This window comes from Suncus etruscus, chromosome 15 (assembly GCF_024139225.1).
Source record: "Suncus etruscus isolate mSunEtr1 chromosome 15, mSunEtr1.pri.cur, whole genome shotgun sequence".
NCBI lineage: Eukaryota > Metazoa > Chordata > Mammalia > Eulipotyphla > Soricidae > Suncus > Suncus etruscus.
In genome coordinates this window covers 42,973,186-42,995,731 of record NC_064862.1, presented here as the reverse complement: position 1 = coordinate 42,995,731, position 22,546 = coordinate 42,973,186, and the positions used below count along the sequence as shown (strand labels likewise).

Below are 22,546 nucleotides of genomic sequence, written 5' to 3'. Positions count from 1 at the left end.
TAAGTTGAAAATATTTTAAGTTAAAAATGAAATGTGGGGCTGGACCAATAACACAGAAGATAGGGTGTTAGCCTTGCACTTGAATGGCTTGGCTTCAATCCCTGGAACCCTATATGATCCCCCAAGCCTGCCAGTAGTGATTCCTGAGTGCAGAACGAGAAAGTAATCCCTGCTGGAGCACTGTTGGATGTGCCCCTCCCCCCCCCAAAAAAAAAGAAATAAGAAATGTGCCTAACCTTCCAAATCATAGCTTAGTTTCACCTATCTTATATATGCTCTGAATTCTCAGTCTGATAAATATCATTTAACATATAGCTATTGTATAATAAAGTATCAAGGATGTTATATAATTTCTTGAGTGCTTTTCTGAAAGTGAAAAAGAAGGGTAGCTTATCTTTGTGCTCCATAGCTGCAGCTCACTTTGTTGCCCATTATCACAAGGGAAATCACAAGGGAAAATCCTACTCATGGCTACTCTGTGAAAAGGTTAAAATGTCACGTTCAAAATGTGTTTTCTTCTGAGTGAATATTAATTGAGCACCATCAACATTTTAAATATAAAACTACTGTGAAGTCAGGGACTATCTTTAGTAGGAAATTTAGTTGAGGAAGTAGTCAAGAGCCAGATGATATAGAGCTCTATCAGCCATATCAAAAGAATTTAAGATTACATTTGATTACTTGAAGTAAAAGTTGTGGGACAGTTTTAATATAGAGAGTGCTATAGGTTGTAACATTAAAACTAGGTCTAAGTAGTAGACTGACTGGTGACTCCAAAAGTGGATATATAATTTTTTACCTGAAGCCTGTAAATGTAATCTTTTTTGGAAAAAAGAAGAGCCTTGAGGATGCAATTAAGGATCTGAAGTAGCTCATTTGGATTTCCTAAATGGGCCTACACTTGATTTAAATTAGGGGCTAGCACAATTGAATTAGAGAGCTGAAGCAAGAGGATGCTAAAGTAGTCCAGGATAAAAATATTGTGACTTGGATCAATTATAGTGAAATGATGAAAACTTTTATGATTTAGTTTAAAACATATTTTGGAAGTAGGAATTTTTTTATATTGAGGGATTGCATGTAGGGGACAAGGGAAAGATATTTGACCTGAAGAACTAAGAAGATGATAGTATACAGTTTTTAGGATGAAATGATGTGGACACATATGTGGTTCTGAGTATTACATACCCAAGAAGTCTTGTGTGAACATCAGAATTTTGAGATGTGTCAAATGCAGCCTGAATATTTGAATAGAATATTAGGACTGTGTTTGTAGCTTACATAGAAATAAAGGTAAGTAACATTGGGCATTATCAGTATCTAAACCTATAGAATTCTCATTACTACACATTGGACTTTCTTGGGAATTTCCAATATACCAAATACTATAATTTATTCCAGATAAATTTAAATGAAACTTCTAGGGCATTGAAGAGTAAAAGTTAAAGATGACAAGTATAAAGATGTTCCTTAAAGCTAGGGTCTGGATGAAATAATCCAAACAGAATTGTACAAGACAGAGCTATGTAAAAATAAAATGATACCAATAGCTCATGTGTAGAAGAGATTTTTATTCCTGGGGCCAGAGTGGTGGCACAAGCTGTACGGCGTTTGCCTTGCACATGCTAACCTAGGATAGACCGTCGTTTGATCCCCTGGCATCCCATATGGTCCCCCAAGCCAGAAGTGATTGCTGAGTACATAGCCAGGAGCATCACTGGGTGTGCCCCCCCCAAAAAAAGAGAGATTCTTATTCCTGATTCTTTGGGTGTCCATAGTTTGGAGATTGTTATTGTTTTTCTATATGGTCCATGAGGTAAAAGAGAGAAAATGAAGTTAGTATAGAAGGAGTCAATTATTAAGACCAAGTCCTACAGAACTGATATTTTTGTATACATTTAAAAATATTGTGGGGACACAAAGTATCTTGTACACCGAGAGCAATAATGTGTAAGTAAGTCGTGTCTGAGGTCAAGTGAAGAAAGTATTACAAAGAAGAGGATGAAACCATCTGGTCAAATGATCCTTAGAAGTTGAGCAACATGAGACTACAATGTAAGAAGTTCACAAAATAAGAGCCAATTGACCTTAAGAAGATAGAGCATGGGCCCGGAGAGATAGCACAGCAGTGTTTGCCTTGCAAGCAGCCAATCCGGACCAAAGGTGGTTGGTTCGAATCCCGGTGTCCCATATGGTCCCCCGTGCCTGCCAGGAGCTATTTCTGAGCAGACAGCCAGGAGTAATCCCTGAGCACTGCCGGGTGTGGCCCAAAAAAACAAAAACAAACAAACAAAAAAAAAGAAGATAGAGCTATGTTAACAGTGGCTTGAATGGGAGTTCATATTGAATGAGTTGAAGGGAAGAGCATTTTGAGCAATTGTTATTACCACAGAAACTGGAGCTATGATTAGCACATTGCTTTTACTTTCCTCCTTATTTCAATCTATTTCTAAATCAGAGAATGTTATTCAAAATCAATTTGTTGAACCAAATATTTAGTCTTGTGGAATGTGGTCACTAAATCTTATTAATATGATAAGTTATAAATAGCAATTTTTAAAAAAAATATATGATGCTGCTATAGATGAAACCCTTGATATTTCCTTGCATATGTGGTATGTGTGATTGCTCACCTTTTGCTAATGAATCACAATTGTTTATTCCATGAAGGTACATGATATTATCAAACCTCATTTTCTGGTACACATTTGGAGCATAGCAAACATTACTTATACACTCGAGTATAAGTCAACCTGAGTATAAGCCGACCCCCCCTAATTTTACCCTAAAAACTGGGAAAACTTAGTAACTCAAGTATATACCAAGATGGAAAATGCAGCAGCCACTGGTGAACTTCAAAAATAAAAATATATACCCAAAACAATTACAATAATTGAGGAATCAGTAGTTTAAATGTTTTTCAATATTTATTGTTAAAGAAAAATGGTAAACTAGCAAAATAACTTTAAAACTTTAAATAAAGTGCAGAAAACCGTAGCTTAACAGGTAATCAAGCTAAATCACAAAAGTTAAAATCCTTCAAAACTGGATTCCCCCTCCTCCTCCTCATCTGTATATCCAAATAAAGCTTCATCTGTATTTGATGTGAAGGTATCAGCATAGACATTGTCATCATCACTGAGTTCACATATATCCTCATCACTGTTGTTGGTCTCATACAAAGAGCAGAATATTATGGGTTAAATAGTTCAGTGGCATACAGTTCAGTTCAGCCGCCTACCTCTTCAGCTCAGCTGTGACTTCTGGATTGAGCTGAAGCACTGCCCCCTCCAGCAGATAGCAGAAGATGACTGGAGACTATGTGCATTTGATTTGGTGTGCGGGCTCGAAATCGCATAACCTCTATGACTCGAGTATAAGCCGAGTTCGTGTTTTTCGGCACAAATTTTATACTCGAGCATATACGGTAGTTGTAATTTAAGCACAGACACTGCAGCTGCTCGAGGAGAGCAAGGTAAATGTTTTTAGGATTCTTAGGAGAGTATTACCCAAGTGGCCATGGTAAACAAGAGAATTTCTGGTCTTTATTGTCCTCCTTCCTCATTGTACTTCTATTCAGTCATAGGTGTTCACACTGAGTACATGCTCTGCTATACTAAATAGATAATACTGTCTTACCTTTTGGGTATCTTTGCTATGCATTATTCAGTCCACTCTGGCTTTTTTATTTTAAATAAGGAACTCTTTAAGAATAATTTGGGTGAGAGGGAATTGTATTGTAGATGATTGCAAGTTGTATAGCCTTGGAGAAATTGCATTTTCCAGAACAGTTCACATTAGTGATAAGATTGATAAAATTAAGATTGGTAAGATTTTCTCTGGGCTACACACCTCTATCCTGAGGTGTTGAGAGACCCGGGACACTCTGACATACAGCATGCAAGGACAGACATATCAGAGCAGACAGCTGATCCTTAATTGGAAACCATTGAGGAAACCATTACAGTCATTCCTTTTTATCTGGTAGACCCTTCATTTTTGGGTCACCTATAGCCTGAGAGTTTATTCCCTTGGAAAACAATCTCCATCGTTAATTTTTTTGTCTGAGAAGACCATTGTGTAATTGCAGATGTGAAGGGATTTAAACTTATGAAATCCCTTTGATTATTTCATAATAATTTGTAAGTATGATACTTCTGTGCTTGAATGTCTGTTTGATTATGTGGCAAGGTATACTTCTGGGCCTGTTAATACAAGAGCCGGATTTTAGGAAATAAAAACAAAACAAAACTTGAACTGTCTTTTATAGGTTGTCTAGATCTAGAAAAACACTTATACCTATATTTCAAAGCCTTGACTTTTTATTGTTATTTTCTTTTCTTTTCTTTTTTTTTTTCCGGCAGCACTCAGGGGTTACTCCTGGTTCTATGCTCAGAAATCGCTCCTGGCAGGCTCAGGGGACCATATGGGATGCCGGGATTTGAACCACCAATCTTCTGCATGCAAGAAGCTTTACCTCCACGCTATCTCTCTGGCCCTTATTGTTATTTTCAAACATATATTAAAAAAAACGAGAATGAATGTTTCATGGCCCACACCATCTGCAAACATTTTGAATATTGCCATTCATGTTTTAGTCATCTCATATATCTCCGCATTAGAAAAATAATTCTTTCCTGGCACAGTAGAAAAATTTTGTGAGGTAATACCTGGAGACATCATTCAAATTTTAGTGCCTTACAATAAAACTTTTATATCTTCCTTCCTGGTTCAAGTGACCGTTACTCACCTTCTGTAATCTGTGTCCAGGGAAGAAAAGTGAAATAGCATGTGTGGAAGACCCAGTTTATAGTGCTGAATTCTGCACTGGTTGAGCCTTAAGCCAGTGTTAAGTGAAGCAGTATTTTCTAAAAGGAAAAGTCTATTAGCATTTTCATAGCTTAGAAGTATAATGGTAAAAAAAAAAAAAGAAGTATAATGGTATGTTTTCTCACATTTACATTTTCTCTGGTATTGAAATGTGTAATGTTCCAATTTCGTATGATTTTGTAGATTATTTATTATAGTCTGAGGCTGATAAAAATAAGTAAGCAATGGCAGTGCCAGATTCTGATAATAACATACACAATCCAACAGAAATAGGAATTTTCTGCTTTTTGATAGTGGGAGAAACCTATAGATAGCATGATAGCATTTTTTTTTTATTATTATGTATTTTGGAGTAGCATTTGAAGTATTCTAGTTAGGAATACATATTCTCCAGGGGAAGTTAGTTTTCATTTAAAAGACTAACTAGGAATTTAACCTCCTAAAACACTAAATATCTAGAACACAGTTAATTGGCTCAAGAAGCGTTAGAAGTAAGTATGTCAGTGAGATAGGTGATTTTTAAGTTACATAGTTTAGAGGTATCTCTAACTACTCTCTCTGCGAATGTTATAAATTTTTTATAAACCTTGCAAATGGGTACCCTTAAACTTGCATTGTTAGGCCTAGAAGTCCTCTCTGTTCAAAAGAGATGAGGGCTGGAAAGTCCAGCTTATGATATGAAGCTCACCACAAAGAGTGGTGTGCGTGTAGTTAGAGAAATAACTACACTGATAACTATCATAATGAAGTGAATGAATGAGAGGAGTAGAAAGCCTGTCTTGAGTACAGGTGGGGCTGGGGTGGGGGAGGAGAGATATTTGACATTGGTGATGGGAATGTTGCACTGGTTTAAACCCAACTACAATCATATTTGTAATCAAGGTGTTTAAATATAGATAGTTAAAAAAAGAAGTCCTCACTTTTTATTTCTGCCACATTCCAAAGAAAACTAGGATTATTTCATCTGAGTTGATCATCAAATAGTTGTATCTGGGATCTCGAATAGTGTTGTATCTGCCTTTCCAGCATTTTAAGTACTCTCTTCAAATATTTAGTGGAGAAAGAGGGGTCAGAGTGATAGCGCAGTGGTAGGGCATTTGCCTTGCATGCAGCTGACCCAGGATGGACCTAATTTCAATCCCCGGCGTCCCATATGGTCCCCTGTGCCAAAACTGATTTCTGAGCACATAGCAAGGAGTAACTTTTGAGCACCACCGGGTGTGCCCCCCCAAAAAATTTTAGTGGAGAAAGAACTGTAACTTCCTGAATTTGCTTAAGATTTGGTACTATTTTGTGCCACTTTCTTTTTTTGGGGGGACACATCCAGTGTTTCTTGGGGGACCATAAGGGAATCTGGGGATTGAACCTGGATTGGCTGCATGCAAGGCAATCACCCAACTAAATGTGCTGTCACTCTGGTCCCCTTTTGTGTCACTTTCAATTGCATTATATCAACTAAGAGAAATAATACAGGATGGTAACTACAGTGTTCACTTATCTTTATTTATTTTGGTTTGGGGGTCTCTCCCAGTGGTACTCAGGGGTTACTCCTGGCTCTGCACTCAGAAATTGCTTCTGGCAGGCACAAGGGACATATGGGATGCCCGGAATCGAACCAAAGTTAATTAATTAGAAGGTAAGGGCAGTGATGTGTTGATTTTAGGGACCGGAGAGATAGCATGGAGGTAAAGCGTTTGCCTTTCATGCAGAAGGTTGGTGGTTAGAATCCCCAGCATCCCATATGGTCCCCTGAGCCTGCCAGGAGCCATTTCTGAGCATAGAGCCTGGAGTAACCCCTGAGCACTGTTGGGTGTGACCCAAACCCCCCCCCAAAAGTAGATTTTAAACCTAAAAGATTAAGGAATACAATCATAAAGAATATTATTATAAAATAATTAATCAATATATCAAGAGGAATGAAAGTTCATCAACATGTGTGCAAAAGGAATGGGCATTGAAAAATATAAATAACTTTCTATAGGCTTAAAGGGAGACATAGTAATATAGTAATAGATTTTGACACCTCACTCTCATCATCAGATCAATCAGGCAAATAACCAAAATGAAAATAACAAATTTAAATATGGATTTGGAAGAGCCAGATTTAATAGATATTTTACAGACTCTGTAAACATACTCATCAGCTCCTATCATATTCTCCCATCCCCAAAATAGTGAATATGCATTATTCTTCTGGTTAAATTACATGTTAGGATACAAAAAGTATCAGTAAAGTCTGAAAATTAATATTATACCAATGTTTTCAGTTAACAATACTATAAAGGTAACAATAAAAGAAAGCAAGTAAGAATGTTGGAAAAAGGTAAACTATTTGGGAAACTAAAAATATATGCTATTGAAAATGTTGGAAAATCAAATATTCTGTTAATTGTTTGCTGATCCCAAACATACTGTTAGAAAATCAAAGAGGGAAAGGAGTATTTTTTTTAGAAAGAAATACAATAAAGATCCGATATTAGAACATCTAGAACACACAAAAAATATAGTAAGAAGAAGAAAGTGCAAATCATTACAGGCTTATTTAGAGAACAAAAACCCAACTAATAATCTTAAGAAACTAGAAAAAAGAACAACAAATAAAACTCAAAGTAGAAGGAAGATAATAAATATTAGAATGGATGTAAAGAGAAACTGAGAGGATAATAAGAGAGATCAATGTAATTCATATTTGACCATTTGAAAGTAAAGATTGGTAAATGCTTAATTAGAGTTATCATGGAAAAAAGAGAGAAACACGTCTTTTAATATTTTTTATTTAAATACCATGGTTACAAGGTTGTTCCCATTATAGTATTTTCCCACAGATAATTTTGTTCATGATTGAGGTATAGTCATACAATGTATAGCAACCTTCACCAGTAGGTATTTCCCACCACCAATATAATAGGATCAGAAATGAATGGGAAGAAGGTGCAATGGTTATTGCAAAAACACAATCAACTATAAGAGAATACTAAGAGATTTTCTTGCTATATTAGAGAGCTTAGAATAAATAGAGTTTTAGAATCTTACAACCACCAGTGATTGAATTAGGAGTAAACAGAAATTCTGATTAAAACTAATTACAAGCAAAGACACTGAAGCAATAATCAAAAGTTTAAACAATGACTAAAACCAGGTCCAAGTAAATTTAACTAGTGAGTTTTATGAAACCTTAAAAAATGGGTGACCTATTACCTATATTTTTCAAACTTCTCCAAAATGGAAGAAATGGGAGTTACATATAAGCAGTTTCTATGAAGACATTATGCTGATAACAAAAGCAGACAGATCCAGCACAAGAAAAATAAAATAATATCCTGATGAACATAGATGCAAAAGTCCTCAACAAATTTTAGCAAACATAATTAAGTAAAATATTAAAGGGATTTTGTACTCTGAATATGTGCTGTTTATCTCAGAGATAGAGAATATTTTGATAAACACAAATCAGTGTAATATTAGTAAAACAAAAAATGATCATATTAGGAGATGCAGAAAAAGCTTTTCATAATATTCAGTAATCAGTTTGGTAAAATTTCTCATCAAAATAGAGTTCAAGTAATAGTACTAAGAATAGTAAAGTGTTACAATAACACACAGATAATATCATGCTCAATGATAAAATAATGAAAGTTTTTCTTTTAAGTTAATATAAAGAAAAGAATAATCACTCCCACCACTATTATTTAGCATAGTTTTCTAGCCACAGTGATAGAAAAAAGTACTGACAGAGTATAATGAAATAAAGCAATGAAATAGAAAATGCCTGGTGAAAATGAATGCTTTGATTTGGAGCTGAGTTTACCAAGGTGAGAAGGATCATATGTACTGTGGTGGAGAAAGGGGAGATGCACTTTGGTGGGTAGATGTTGTATAGTAACATTTCAACCCTAACACATACTAATATTTGCACTGTGTAAACCATTTTTATGTGACTAATTTAAAATCAAGTATCATGTCAGTTTGAAATCAAATTTGAGCGATCAGTTTTCTCAACCTATTTATTTTGTGTTATATTGTATATAGAGGACACTGTTTTGCCTTCCCCTCTTCCTGGTTTTATAAGGGCTCAAGATTCTCAAAACCTATGAAGTGTAATGGAAATAAGAAAAGTTTAAACAAGACTTTTTTTTTATCCTTTCCCACAAAGGGTTACCAAAACCTTTAATGTTCTATTTCCAATTCCTGTCAAAGCAACATGGAGAAAATGGAGAAAAACTAAAAACCTTCCCTCTAAATTCTGGCACAAGACAAGGCTGTCCTCTCTCACCAATCCTATTCAACATAGCACTGGAAATCTTTGCTATAGCGATTAGGCAAGAAAAAGATATCAAAGGAATCCAGATAGGAAAGGAAGAAGTCAAGCTCTTGCTGTTTATAGATGACATGATACTCTACTTAGAAAACCCTAAAGACTACCAAAAAGCTTCTAGAAATAATAAACTCATATATCAATGTGGCAGGTTACAAAATTAACACACAAAAATTAATGGCCTTTCTATACACCAATAATAATAGGGAAGAAATGGACATTAAGAAAACAATCCTATTCACATTTGCCACACAAACTCAAATATCTTAGAATCAACTTGACTAAAAATGTGAAGGACCTATACAAAGAAAACTATAAAACTCTGCTAAAAGAAATAAGAGAGGACACATGGAAATGGAAACACATACCCTGCTCATGGATTGGCAGGATTAACATCATTAAAATGGCAATACTCCCCAAAGCATTGTACAGATTTAATGCGATCCCTCTAAAGATACCCATGACATTCTTCAAAGAAGTGGATCAAGCACTTTTGAAATTCATTTGGAACAATAAACACCCTAGAATTGCTAAAGCAATCATTGGGAAAAAGAATATGGGTGGAATTACTTTTTCCCAACTTTAAGCTTTACTACAAAGCGATAGTTATCAAAACAGCATGGTATTGGAATAAAAACAGGACCTCAGATCAGTGGAATAGGCTTGAATACTCAGAGAATGTTCTCCAGACATACAATCACCTTAATTTTTTTTTTTTTATAAAGGAGCAAGAAATCCTAAATGGAGCAAAGAAAGCCTCTTTAACAAGTGGTGTTGGCACAACTGGCTAGCCACTTGCAAAAAATTGAACTTAGACCCCCAGTTAACATCATGTACAAAGGTAAAATCGAAATGGATTAAAGACCTCGATATCAGACCCAAAACCATAAGATATATAGAACAACACGTAGGCAAAACACTCCAAGACATTGAGACTACAGGCATCTTCAAGGAGGAAACTGCACTCTCCAAGCAGGTGAAAGCAGAGATTAACAGATGGGAATATATTAAGCTGAGAAGCTTATGCACCTCAAAGAAAATAGCACCCACGATACAAGAGCACCCCACTGAGTGGGAGAAACTATTCACCCAATACCCGTCAGATAAGGGGCTAATCTCCAAAATATACAAGGCACTGACAGAACTTTACAAGAAAAAACATCTAATACCATCAAAAAATGGGGAGAAGAAATGATCAGACACTTTGACAAAGAAATACAAATGGCCAAAAGACACATGAAAAAATGCTCCACATCACTAATCATCAGGGAGATGCAAATCAAAACAACTATGAGGTATCACCTCACACCCCAGAGATTGGCACACATCACAAAGAATGAGAACAAGCAGTGTTGGCAGGGATGTGGAGAGAAAGGAACTCTTATCCACTGCTGGTGGGAATGCTGTCTAGTTCAACCTTTATGAAAGGCAATATGGAGATTCCTCCAAAAACTGGAAATCGAGCTCCCATGCGCTCCAGCTATACCACTCCTAGGAATATACTCTAGGAACACAAAAATACAATACAAAAATCCCTTCCTTACACCTATATTCATTGCAGCACTATTTACCATAGCAAGACTGGAAACAGCCAAGATACCCTTCAGCAGATAAATGGCTAAAGAAACTGTGGTACATATACACAATGGAATATTATGCAGCTGTCAGGAGAGATGAAGTCATGAAATTTTCCTATACATGGATGTACATGGAATCTATTATGCTGAGTGAAGTCAGAGAGAGAGAGAGAGAGAGAGAGAGAGAGAGAGAGAGAGAAAGACACAGAATGGTCTCACTCATTTATGGTTTTTAAGAAAAATAAAAGACATTCTTGCAATAATAATTTTCAGACACAAAAGAGAGGAGGGCTGGAAGTTACAGCCCACCTCATGAAGCTCACCACAAACAGGGATGTGCTTAGTTAGAGAAATAAGTACATTGTGAACTATCCTAACAATGAGAATGTATGAGGGAAACAGAAAGCCTGTCTAGAGTACAGGTCGGGGTAGGATGGGGAGGAGGAAGATTTGGGACATTGGAGATGGGAATGTTGCACTGGTGATGGGTGGTGTTCTTTACATTGCTGAAACCTAAACACAATCATGTATGTAATCAAGTTGTTTAAATAAAATATATATTAAAGAAAAGAAATTTGGTTTTATTCAGGAGCAATTAGAACTCTCCTCTCTTACACAATATTGGAACTTAAGACAGTCATGATTTCTAGTCTGGAGTCAAGCATTGGACTAAGGATCTCTTTATCTGTGGGAGTGAAAATTCAGCATCAAATCAGTGGTGTGTCACCATGTCATCCAGTTTATTCTCCATTACTTTTGAACTTGCCTTCTACAGAGTGAGTTATACAAATATTTCCTTGGGGAAATAAAGTTAAATCCAGAATTGTCTGTCAAAGCTTCCATGTCCAGATGAAAATGCCTACAGCATATATTTTTAAATCTTGTTATCAATGTGGGGGATCTTTATGTTATACTTAAAGGCAAACTATAGGAGAATATCAGCTAGAGGAATTAGCATTCTGATGAATAAATCAGGATGCCTGGTTTAAAATGTTGGGGTTTTAGGAAAAACTGAAAATGTTGCTCTGTTACTTACTTCACATTTCTTTGCTCTGTTGTAAATTTGTAAATCTGTCCTGCTGTAAATTTTTCTGAGAAATCATACCTAGGGGCCAAAATACCTGACCATTTCTTAAATGCTCTAAAAAATGTTACTCTATTCCTGTAATCCTATAGACTGGATTCTTACTGGTTAGGTTATTAAAACAAGTTTGATGCTATTTAAAAGGCCACTATAGTGATCTATTCAAAACCTGGCTGTTATTTCTCACACCTTTTATACCAAGTGTGTCATTTTTTAAAGTAAATTTATTTTAAGCACGTCATTTTTTATGATACACAAGTGTTCCAACTTCACACCCTCCATCCCAAGACCTCCTCTTTCCCCACTATGGTAAGTTCATTTCTGTAGAGCAGTTCTCTGGTTCCTTTGCATTTGGGCATTTGTTATACCCTTACTGTTTCTTTTTATTTCACATAAGAGAGAGATCATTCTTTATCTCTCCCTCTCCTTCAGCATGACAGTCTCTAGATGCATTCATATAGTATTACATAATATATATTATAGAGGTTTTTTTTATCCACTCAAATGTCCTTGAACTTCTAGGTTTTTATCATATTTTGGCTATTCTGAGTCTGTTACAATGAATATAGGAGTGCAAATGTTTTTTATAAGTAGAATTCTGGGACCGTTGGGATATATACCCAGAAGTAGAATTTCTGGGTCATATGGAAGCTTAATTCTTAGTTTTTGAGTGCAAGCATTTATTAGGAAGCACCAAATTAATGATGTAACAGCATAGCATATGCAGTTAGCAAAAGACTAAGAAAGGGAACAAAAAACAAGCAAAAGGAAGGAAAATAATAAAACTTAGAGCAGAAGTCAATGAAATAATAATAAAATAAAATTTTCACTTGATCTTAGCCAAAAAGCTGAGATGCGATAACAAAATAATTTTTTAAGAAGTTAACCAATAACTGATTCTTTAAAAAAATAAACAAGATCTCCCTGCATTGCCCTTTGATTGTGAGGTGAAAGGAGAGGATGCTCCACATCCTGACTTCAATGTAAGATATGCAGATTCCAGGATCTTTAATACAGAAACATGATACCAACAACAGAGACTGTGTGAAAAATAAAAGTGTGTTGGCACTACAGACAATGTCTTGGATTGGACGATCTAGCTTGCCTGGAGCCTAGACTTGGTCTTGTGCCAGGAAACTTCAGGGGTCTGGTCTCTTTGTACTTAGGCCAACGTTATTTCTTTCCATGTCCCTCATATTTTGGTGGGCCTATGCAAACAACAATTGCCACTCTAACACCATTTTTACTGTGCTCCTTTGACTCTAATCCTTAAAAAGAACTCACTTAAAATTTGAGGTTAACTTAAGCTAATATGCATGTATATGGAAATGTAAGAAAATACTATGCCTGTAATGTTTAAGGAGTTACGTAAGTTTTATGGCTTTAGATTGCCATGTGTACTGTTAAGAAATATTATAATGTGTTACAATCTGGGGACTTGAGGGACAAAGTAATTGTACATGGATTCTGTCTTATTTATCTTAATGTTCTTTGGCTGAAATTTCAAAGTTAAGATATCAGCAAGGGGACTTCTGAGAATTATGTTATGGGTGATTGTCCTTCCACTGTAACTTTACCTTGTCCTCTTTCTTTGCACCCTTGTTCTCATAATTAAAAATAAAAATAAAAAAAAATAAACAAGATTGACAAACTATTAGGAAGATAGACAAATGAGAGTCTAACTGGGTGAAGTATTCTTGGGAAACCATTACCTTTGTTGAGATTTTTCTCCTTATATTCTACCACTGCCTTCAGGTCTAATTGTTTGCTTATAATAAATTTCTATAAATCTTAATTTCTATAAATCTCTTTTATATGTACTTTGATTTATTGATTTTTCAGCTTTCAGTATTTGATCTCTAATATGATTTTCATCAATATGTCTAGGATGTGCCCTGGTGTGTTTTTATTTAGATCTCTTAGCAGGTACTCTTGAGGTGTTCAAGATATGGGTATCTATTACTTAGGACTAGGAACCTCTGAGCAATCATGTTTTTGACTGTGCTTCTTCACAGGGGTTTTCTTTATGGCTCTCTGGGACCCCAATGATTCATATATTGTTTCGATTGAATTTTTCCCTAAGTTCTAGCATAATCTGTTTATTTATTTTGAGGATTTTGACCATCTCCTTTTTTTATATTTTATGACTCTTTTTCACCTTCTGTTATCTGGAGATGTTATACAGCTCATTTTTTAGTTCACTGATTCTGCTTTCAGTAGCTGTTCTGCTGATGAGGCTTTCCAGTAACTTTTTATTCACCTACACATTTTTCAGTTTGGTTATTTTTGTTTAAATTTTTTTCATTTGGGGAGCTGGAAAGATAGCATGGAGGTAAGGCATTTGCCTTACATGCAGAAAGATGGCAGTTTGAATCCCAACATCCCATATAGTCCCCAAGCTTGCCAGGAGCCATTTCTGAGCAAAGAGCCAGGAGTAACCCTGAGCGCTGCCAGGTGTGACCCAAAATAACCAAAAAAAATTTTTTTTTTCTCATTTTGATCTTCTATTCTCTTGCATATTATTGGTTGTCTGTTCCATGGTTTCTTTGAGTTCCTTGAACATCCTCAACCTATCCTTACTGAGAGGCTTCATAGATGACTGATGTTATTTGGGTCTTCAGAACTACCATCTTCATTCATTAAGCATGGTGAGATTCTGCTTTGGTTTCCCATTGTAACCATTGCAATGTGGTGTTATTTTTTATGTGTTGTGATATAGTTAATTGACTGGAAGAAATGCATGACCATGGAACTTATGTGTGAGTGAAAATGTCTTAATCACAAAGAGGATCCTGCTGCCCACCTGTCTTGTGCCTTACTTTCTTGGGAACATGTGGTGGGTATGAGCCTAGCTGGGGTGGGTTAAGACCCATCTCCTTGTTCTTTCGTGTTTCATTCCCTTGGGGGGTACTGCCCTAGTTATTAAAATGTTTCTTCTTGGTCACAAAAGGACTCAGTTTCCAGTGTGTCTGTGTGCCTCAGTTTCTTTAAACTGTGTGTGCCATGACAATTTTTAAAGCCAATTTTTAAACCCTTCCCCAAATCACCTTAGCAATTCTAATGAAAAGAAAGTAGGAGGCTTATTTCTTCTCAATTTTAAATTATACTACCAAGCTATAATTCTTTTTTGTTTTTTGGGCCACACCCATTTGATGCTCAGGGGTTACTCCTGGCTAAGTGCTCAGAAATTGCCCCTGACTTGGGGGGGGACCATATGGGACGCGGGGGATCAAATTGCGGTCCTTCCTTGGCTAGCGCTTGCAAGGCAGACACCTTACCTCTAGCGCCACCTCTCCAGCCCCCCCAAGCTATAATTCTTAATTTTATTTATTCCTATAAGAAGTGTTCTTAGACTAATGGAACATAATTAAGAGCCCCAAGAGAGGTACTCAGAAAAAAAAGAGAGAGGTCCTCAGGTATATAGACATAATCTTCAGCAATGTTGCTAAGAGCATGAAGTAATCCAAGAAAAGCATAATTTATAAACGGTCTTGGAAAAACTCGTTGGTCACATTTTAAAAAATGAACTCAAAACCTTTTTATACCATGGATATAAGTTAATTAAAATTTGTTAAATACCTCATTACCAAACTTGAGTTTATAGATTTTACTGAGGAAAACATAGATAGTACCCATTGTCACATTGATTCTATAGGTATTGTCTATATGTCTATACCTTTAACCAAAAGAAAGCAAAATTAAACAAATCCCACAACAAATTATTCTTTGCTTTGTTTTGTTGGTTTTTTGATGCTTTTGATATTTCAGAGCCTTGGTGATCTTGGAGGAATAGTCTTTCTCAGAATTTCCCAGGATAAAATAGATTCCCCTGAGTTTGCCTTTTCTTTACAAATTAACCAACCCAGAGACCATAGCTCCAAACATCCCTGTATTGAGTTTTCAATATCCAAACCACAGTCTAGTAGTCTAGTCTCCATACCTGCCTAGTCACCAGGATCAGTTGCAGTAATCTAGGGGCAACCCTTGTGCTTCATTGGCCACTATAATTATTCAGACAAGCAAATCTTAAGCCTGAATTCCTTACCTGACTAATCCTTTCTGTAACAACCACAATAAGTATGACTGATGGAATTCTGCATAAGCTTTATTTTGAATGTGGAAAATTTAGTATTAATTCATATTAGAAAGTAAATCATGTGCTAGCTTTTTCTGTCTCTAATAGCCTAACAAGGACATTGAATAAGTGTTTTGTAAATGCTACCATTAAACAAACTGGCATTTTCTCAGTTTGATCATTATTATCTTTCCCATAATGTTTAGCCAAAAATATACCACTGACTATTTACTGTGCATAGTATATATTGTTTACTAGCATTATGTAACTTTAATTTTAATTAAACATTATTAAGTATACATTATTTTCTTAAGTTAGTTAACTAAATACAACTGAACAACTGTGTGTGCCATGCTAACACTGGCAAAAGTAAGATAGGTAGGCCAGAAAAATTGAGCTGTCAACCACATAAACACCAGTTAACAGGGAATATTGGAAAATATAATAATTTGAAAATATTAATTTAATATAATTATTTATTTTATAATTTTAGCTTTATCAAGTAGAGTTTGATTTGGTGACCACAGCTTGTAAAATATACAGAAGCTTGTGAAAAGACAGACATCTATGAGGGACTAGAGAGATTGTGCAATGGTTAACACACATGCATTTTATGTGCCCAGTTTGTTTCCTGTGATCATATGGGATGCTGAGATTTGAACCACCATCTGTCCTGGAATAGCTGTGTGCAAGGCAAATGCCTTACCGCTATGCTATCTCTTTGGCCCTGATGTTGATAATTCTTATGAAAATGCACTGTGAATTGTTGGGGTGTGAATATGTAAATAATGACAATTCTTGCAGGGAGTGGGGTGTACCTTAGCCTGTTAAAATATGTCTCTTATGATACGTTTTCTTGGATGAATAGGGGTTGTGTCATTAGCTCCTCAAGATATGATTCAGATATATTGGAAACAGCTAGAGGATATCCTGAATGTATGACATCCACTGTAGAATTTTAGGACAATTGAAACCAAAGAGATAATAGGGGATAAGACCACTCACCTTGCTTGTGGCTTACTGATCCCATCCTCAGCATCATAAGGTCATGGGCATTGTTAGGAGTGGCTGCTAGGCATCACTGGTTTGACCTCAAAACATAAAAAATGTATCATACCTAAAGCCTGGGTTTTATGGGAAGAGAGGTGGAAGACAAACATAGGTTATTTTTAAAGGTGCCCTGTACCTCTTTTCCTTATCACTTTATTTTTCCCTTTCTTCTTGCAGGTTATGGTCACACTGTGCCCTTATCAGATGGAGGCAAGGCCTTCTGCATCATCTACTCAGTAATTGGCATTCCATTCACCCTCCTGTTCTTGACAGCGGTGGTCCAGCGTGTTACCATCCACATCACTCGAAGACCTGTCCTCTACTTTCACCTCCGATGGGGCTTCTCCAAGCAGATGGTGGCCATCGTACATGCTGTTCTGCTTGGGTTTATAACAGTGTCCTGCTTCTTTTTCATCCCAGCGGCCATATTCTCCGTCCTGGAGGATGATTGGAACTTCCTTGAATCATTTTATTTTTGTTTCATTTCTCTGAGTACCATTGGACTAGGGGATTATGTTCCTGGAGAAGGCTACAATCAGAAATTCAGAGAGCTCTATAAAATTGGGATCACATGTAAGTATTGAGTTTCACAATTTTCTTAGTTTCTGTTTTTCCATTCCAAATCCTATCTCTGCTAATGAATATTTATTTATAAAAGTCCTGGTTGCTTTTTTGATTGATATGCTTTTAGTTTGCTGTCTGTTAACTATTTCATTAGACTTCTCTTTAAAATTCCTTATGCAAAAATATTATTGTCAAGAATTCTTTTTCCCAGTCACCTTACCATTACTAATAAATTTAATAATAATGTAGGGGCATTATAAAGTATAAAAACACAGGGAGCCCGAATGGTAGCACTGTAGTAGGGCATTTGCCTTGCATGCAACTAACCCAGGACGGATGCGGGTTCGATCCCCAGCATACCATATGGTTACCCGAGTGTGACAGGAGCATTTTCTGAGTGTAGAGTCAGGAGTAACCCCTGAGCAATGCAGGATGTGCCCCCCCAAAAAAAACCCAATACAATAAAAAATAAAGTATAAAAACACATCACAAAATATGTACTTGATTAGAAAATTTATTTAAAAATTAGTTACTTTACTAGTACTTTTGATTAATATTTTGTTATTTAACATAGTAAAAATAATGTTTTTTTTTGTACAAACGCTCTTTATTTTTTATGTGAAAAATATTTATTCTTTGGCTTCTTTAAGGTTGCATATCAATACATTTAAAATATAGTTCATATTTTCATAAGGAACTAGGGTCAAATCCTTCTAAAATAGTTATCTTGATTTCTTTTTTTTAATTTAAACAACTTTATTACATACATGATTGTGTTTGGGTTTCAGTCATGTAAAGAACACCACCCATCACCAGTGCAACATTCCCATCACCAATGTCCCAAATCTCCCTCCTCCCCACCCAACCCCCGCCTGTCCTCTAGACAGGCTTTCTATTTCCCTCGTACATTCTCATTATTAGGATAGTTCAAAATGTAGTTATTTCTCTAACTAAACTCATCCCTGTTTGTGGTGAGCTTCATGAGGTGAGCTATAACTTCCAGCTCTTTTCTTTTGTGTCTGAAAGTTATTATTGCAAGAATGTCTTGCATTTTTCTTAAAACCCATAGACGAGTGAGACCAAAATGCTTTTGTGTATACGCTATTAGCACCAGTGAGCCAAAGATCACTATTTCAGTATTTTGTCTCCCTGTCCAAGTTCTTCTCAACCCTGAGTTAGTAAACTTAGTTTTATTTTCAAAATTCAAGGATTTTCACTGGATAATATTTATTTCTAGCTTTATTTATATACCACATATGAGTAAGTTATATACCTTAATTTATATTATTTATCTATGCAGTGCTTAGGGAGTCACTCTAGATTCATGTGGTATCTCCTGTGAGCAGTCTCCCCAATTGATAAAAATAGATTATATTTTAAACTAAAGAAAATATAGAGCTAATTTTAACCCATTAGCATCTATTATGTTCTTCAGTTACCAAAAAAAAAAATCTTGAAATTGTTGTTTATTTGATTTGTCTATCTTATTCATTTTTGAAGAAGTTAACATTTTTAGAACTTTGTGAGAATAATGGCAATAAAATTAGATGACTAATTGTTAATTTTTCTATAGTCTCTAAAAATATAATTTAGTATGAAAAACTAATTAGACCATTTATCAGGAAGCTTTATTTTTGTGTCTTTCCTATCTTTTTAAGACATATGACTTTTATTGTAACGTGTATATCTTTTATGCCTGCCTTCAGAAATTTTTTCAAGGATTTATTATGTCTAGTCTGCTAGGAAAATAATCATAGATATTTAAGCATCAAATTCACTTTCCAACATCTGTTTTATGGTCTTAGTCTGGTAAAATGCATGGTTGAACTATGGACATTCAAACATTCCTATGAAATCATAGACTCCACCCAAGACAAAGTTCATACAGTTCACACAGCTTCACTGTTTACATAGCTATGACTAACAAGCAAAGTCAATAATTGTTTGCCAAATAGTTACCAGAATATTTTTATATTTATTATGATTACCATAAAAATATTTAATGTTTATAAACCAGGTAGATATACTACAATCAAATTATGCTTATACTGTTAAACATTTATATTCCTTCCAATTTAAGGGCATTATTATTAAAAAAAGCTTCAGTAAAATGATTTTTGTTCACTTACACTTTCTTTTCCTATATTTTCAAGAAGTTAAAGGGAATATACTCTTTTATAAGTCATAGAGCTACTGACCCAATGCTTTGCAAATGACATTACATATTTATACTATCTTCAGACTTCTCTAAGTTTTGATTTTAGCACTTTCTTTTTTTTTTTTTTCTTTTTTTTTGGTGTTTGAGCCACACCCGGCAGTGCTCAGGGGTTACTCCTGGTTGTCTGCTCAGAAATAGCTCCTGGCAGCAGGCACGGGGGACCATACGGGATACCAGGATTTGAACCAACCACTTTTGGTTCTGGATTGGCTGCTTGCAAGGCAAACGCCGCTGTGCTATCTCTCCGGGCCCCGATTTTAGCACTTTTATGGGATATATAGTAGCAATATATAAATATGTTTTATATATTTGATAGGACAATGAAACATGATCTTTGCTTTTATTTCATGTATTAAATAAATGTTAGTTCTTTATTGTAATTTTTATGATTTAAAGAAACTGAGTATATCTTTTTAATTATATTTATTAATTCTGCCTTTTTGTTATTTTGTAAATTTTGCTTAACAGCTTAATTTCCTGAGATTTTTGTGTACTACTAGAACCAATCAGAACATTTTAACTTCTGTTACATTATAATTAATGGTTTTTAAGGTCATCTATATAATTCATGTACTGAGTGAATCAAATGAATACCTTTAATTTATCATATCAAACAACATTTACGTAAAAATTCATAAATTTTTGTCAGCACTGAGTTTAAATAATGGAAAATAATGCAAAAGGAGTTTGTTTCAATTAGTATAATAATATCATAGCAAGTTCTAAAATATACCATATTAATATCAAAACTAAATAGTCAAACTCCAGTCATTCTAGAACTTGGTCCCTTTTCACTCTAGTTAATCAGTCTCATTTCCTGTATGCTTAATCCTAGTTTTGCTAGTTTATTGTTTTATAAAACTCTTCATCAAAAGTTTTGCTATTTAGCAAAGACATTGAGTTTTTTTTTAGTGCTTTTATGTTCATTTTCCCAATGTTTTCTATGATAAACTTTATTTTCTGAAAACATTTTAAATAATTATCATTTTTCTATCACAGATTTTAAAGAATAGCATATTACCTGAATCAATATATTGTCTTCGTTTTGGTGGAAAAATGGATAGAGTTAATCAGAATCTTGTGCAAAAATCACTAAAATCAACAAAAAATAATACCTTGAAACATGACAAGTATCTATAAGACTTGAATACTTTCCATTAAAAAACATTTTAGAAAGAATAAACCAGCACAGTAAAGTAGTAAGCTACAAAATCAATACACAAAAATCTACAATATGAAAAGAACATACAGTAGATGTATTTTATTGTGTGCAAATAATATGTATAAGTAACATGCAAATAACAAGCTGCAGGAGAAAGAAAATTTAAAAAAATATAACCTAGAGGGTCCCTAACTTAAATTTTTTTTGATAAAAAAATTACGCTGTTATTTTTGAATAACCTATGTTCTTTTTTTTTTTTTTTTTTTTTTTTTTTTTTTGGTTTTTGGGCTACACCCGGCTGTGCTCAGGGGTTACTCCTGGCTGTCTGCTCAGAAATAGCTCCTGGCAGGCATGGGGGACCATATGGGACACCGGGACTCGAACCAACCACCTTTGGTCCTGGCTCGGCTGCTTGCAAGGCAAACACCGCTGTGCTATCTCTCCAGGCCCAACCTATGTTCTTTGAGCCATGGTAGACCAAACCATTAGAGCAATCAGAAAATTGGTCATGAATGTATTGATCAGACTTTTGATTCATCTGTAACCAGACTCCAATGCACAATGTCATTTATCTCACACAGGTTATTTGCTGCTTGGTCTTATTGCCATGTTGGTTGTTCTGGAAACTTTCTGTGAACTCCATGAGCTGAAAAAATTCAGAAAAATGTTCTATGTGAAGAAAGACAAGGATGAGGACCAAGTGCATATTATGGAGAATGACCAACTTTCCTTCTCCTCCATCACAGACCAAGCAGCTGGCATGAAGGAGGATCAGAAACAGGATGAGCCTTTTGTGGCCCCTTCATCATCAGAGGGCTCTGATGGATCCGTAAATCATTGAGCTTTGCTGCATTGTTTTAGTGTGCCCAGGGTCAGAATAATGAGAAAGAAACTTCATTTTGATGGAATTTAAAAACCCAAGATGATATTTTAACAACTATGTACTGCTTGCAAGATTTGAAACAAAAGAACAAAGGAACTATTTAATATCTGGCAAATGGGCTATATCTGTGACAATATTATTTAGACATCACTAATAGATGAAATATACTTGAAGTAAAGTGCTCCTATGGGTAGAATTTTATACTTTTAACCAGGTATTTTGGGGATTTGCACTTACATATCTAGTTGATGGCTAAATAGCACCATTTATATTTAAAAGACAAAAAATTAAAGGCATAGAAATAGTTTTATAAATAAGTTTATGTGGATGGTTTGCATGTGCCCAGAAACAATTATTATTTTTGTAGAATCTAAGTTAAAAGTGCTATTTATAATAAATTGAAAACCATTAACTATGTACATATAAAATTTAAATACGTTTGTATTCTGTACATAAGTTTTAGGTCAGTGGTTTTCAACTACCAGTCCATGGACCAGTGCTTGTCTATAGATTTAGAAGTTGAAAGCCACTGGTTTAGTTCACCAAATTCCAGCATACTCTTAATCCAAGATTGTAAATAGCTTTTCCTTTTTATTTCTATTTATATTAAATAATCAACAATTGCTTCAATAAAATAAGGGGAATAGTAAGTACTATAGTATTCTACAATAATTTTTCTACCCAATTACAATTGTATGATATAGGAAGTCTAAACTGTGTAGGTATTCCTCTGGAGGAGAACAAATAATGCAAAATGACTTGTAAACAAGATTATGACATTTTGTTTT

The 22,546-nt window shown here is 35.1% G+C and overlaps 1 protein-coding gene across 1 annotated transcript in view; it reads left to right on the top strand.

The window, feature by feature from the left end:
- Positions 1-22,272, top strand: part of KCNK1 (potassium two pore domain channel subfamily K member 1) — a 65,107-nt gene extending 42,835 nt beyond the window's left edge. Inside the window, exons 2-3 of the mRNA XM_049789011.1 lie at positions 17,109-17,504; positions 21,457-22,272. Of these exons, the coding sequence (XP_049644968.1) occupies positions 17,109-17,504; positions 21,457-21,716 (656 nt within the window). The 3' untranslated portion in view covers positions 21,717-22,272. The remainder of the gene's footprint in view (positions 1-17,108; positions 17,505-21,456) is intronic.
- The last annotated feature ends 274 nt before the right edge of the window (positions 22,273-22,546 follow it).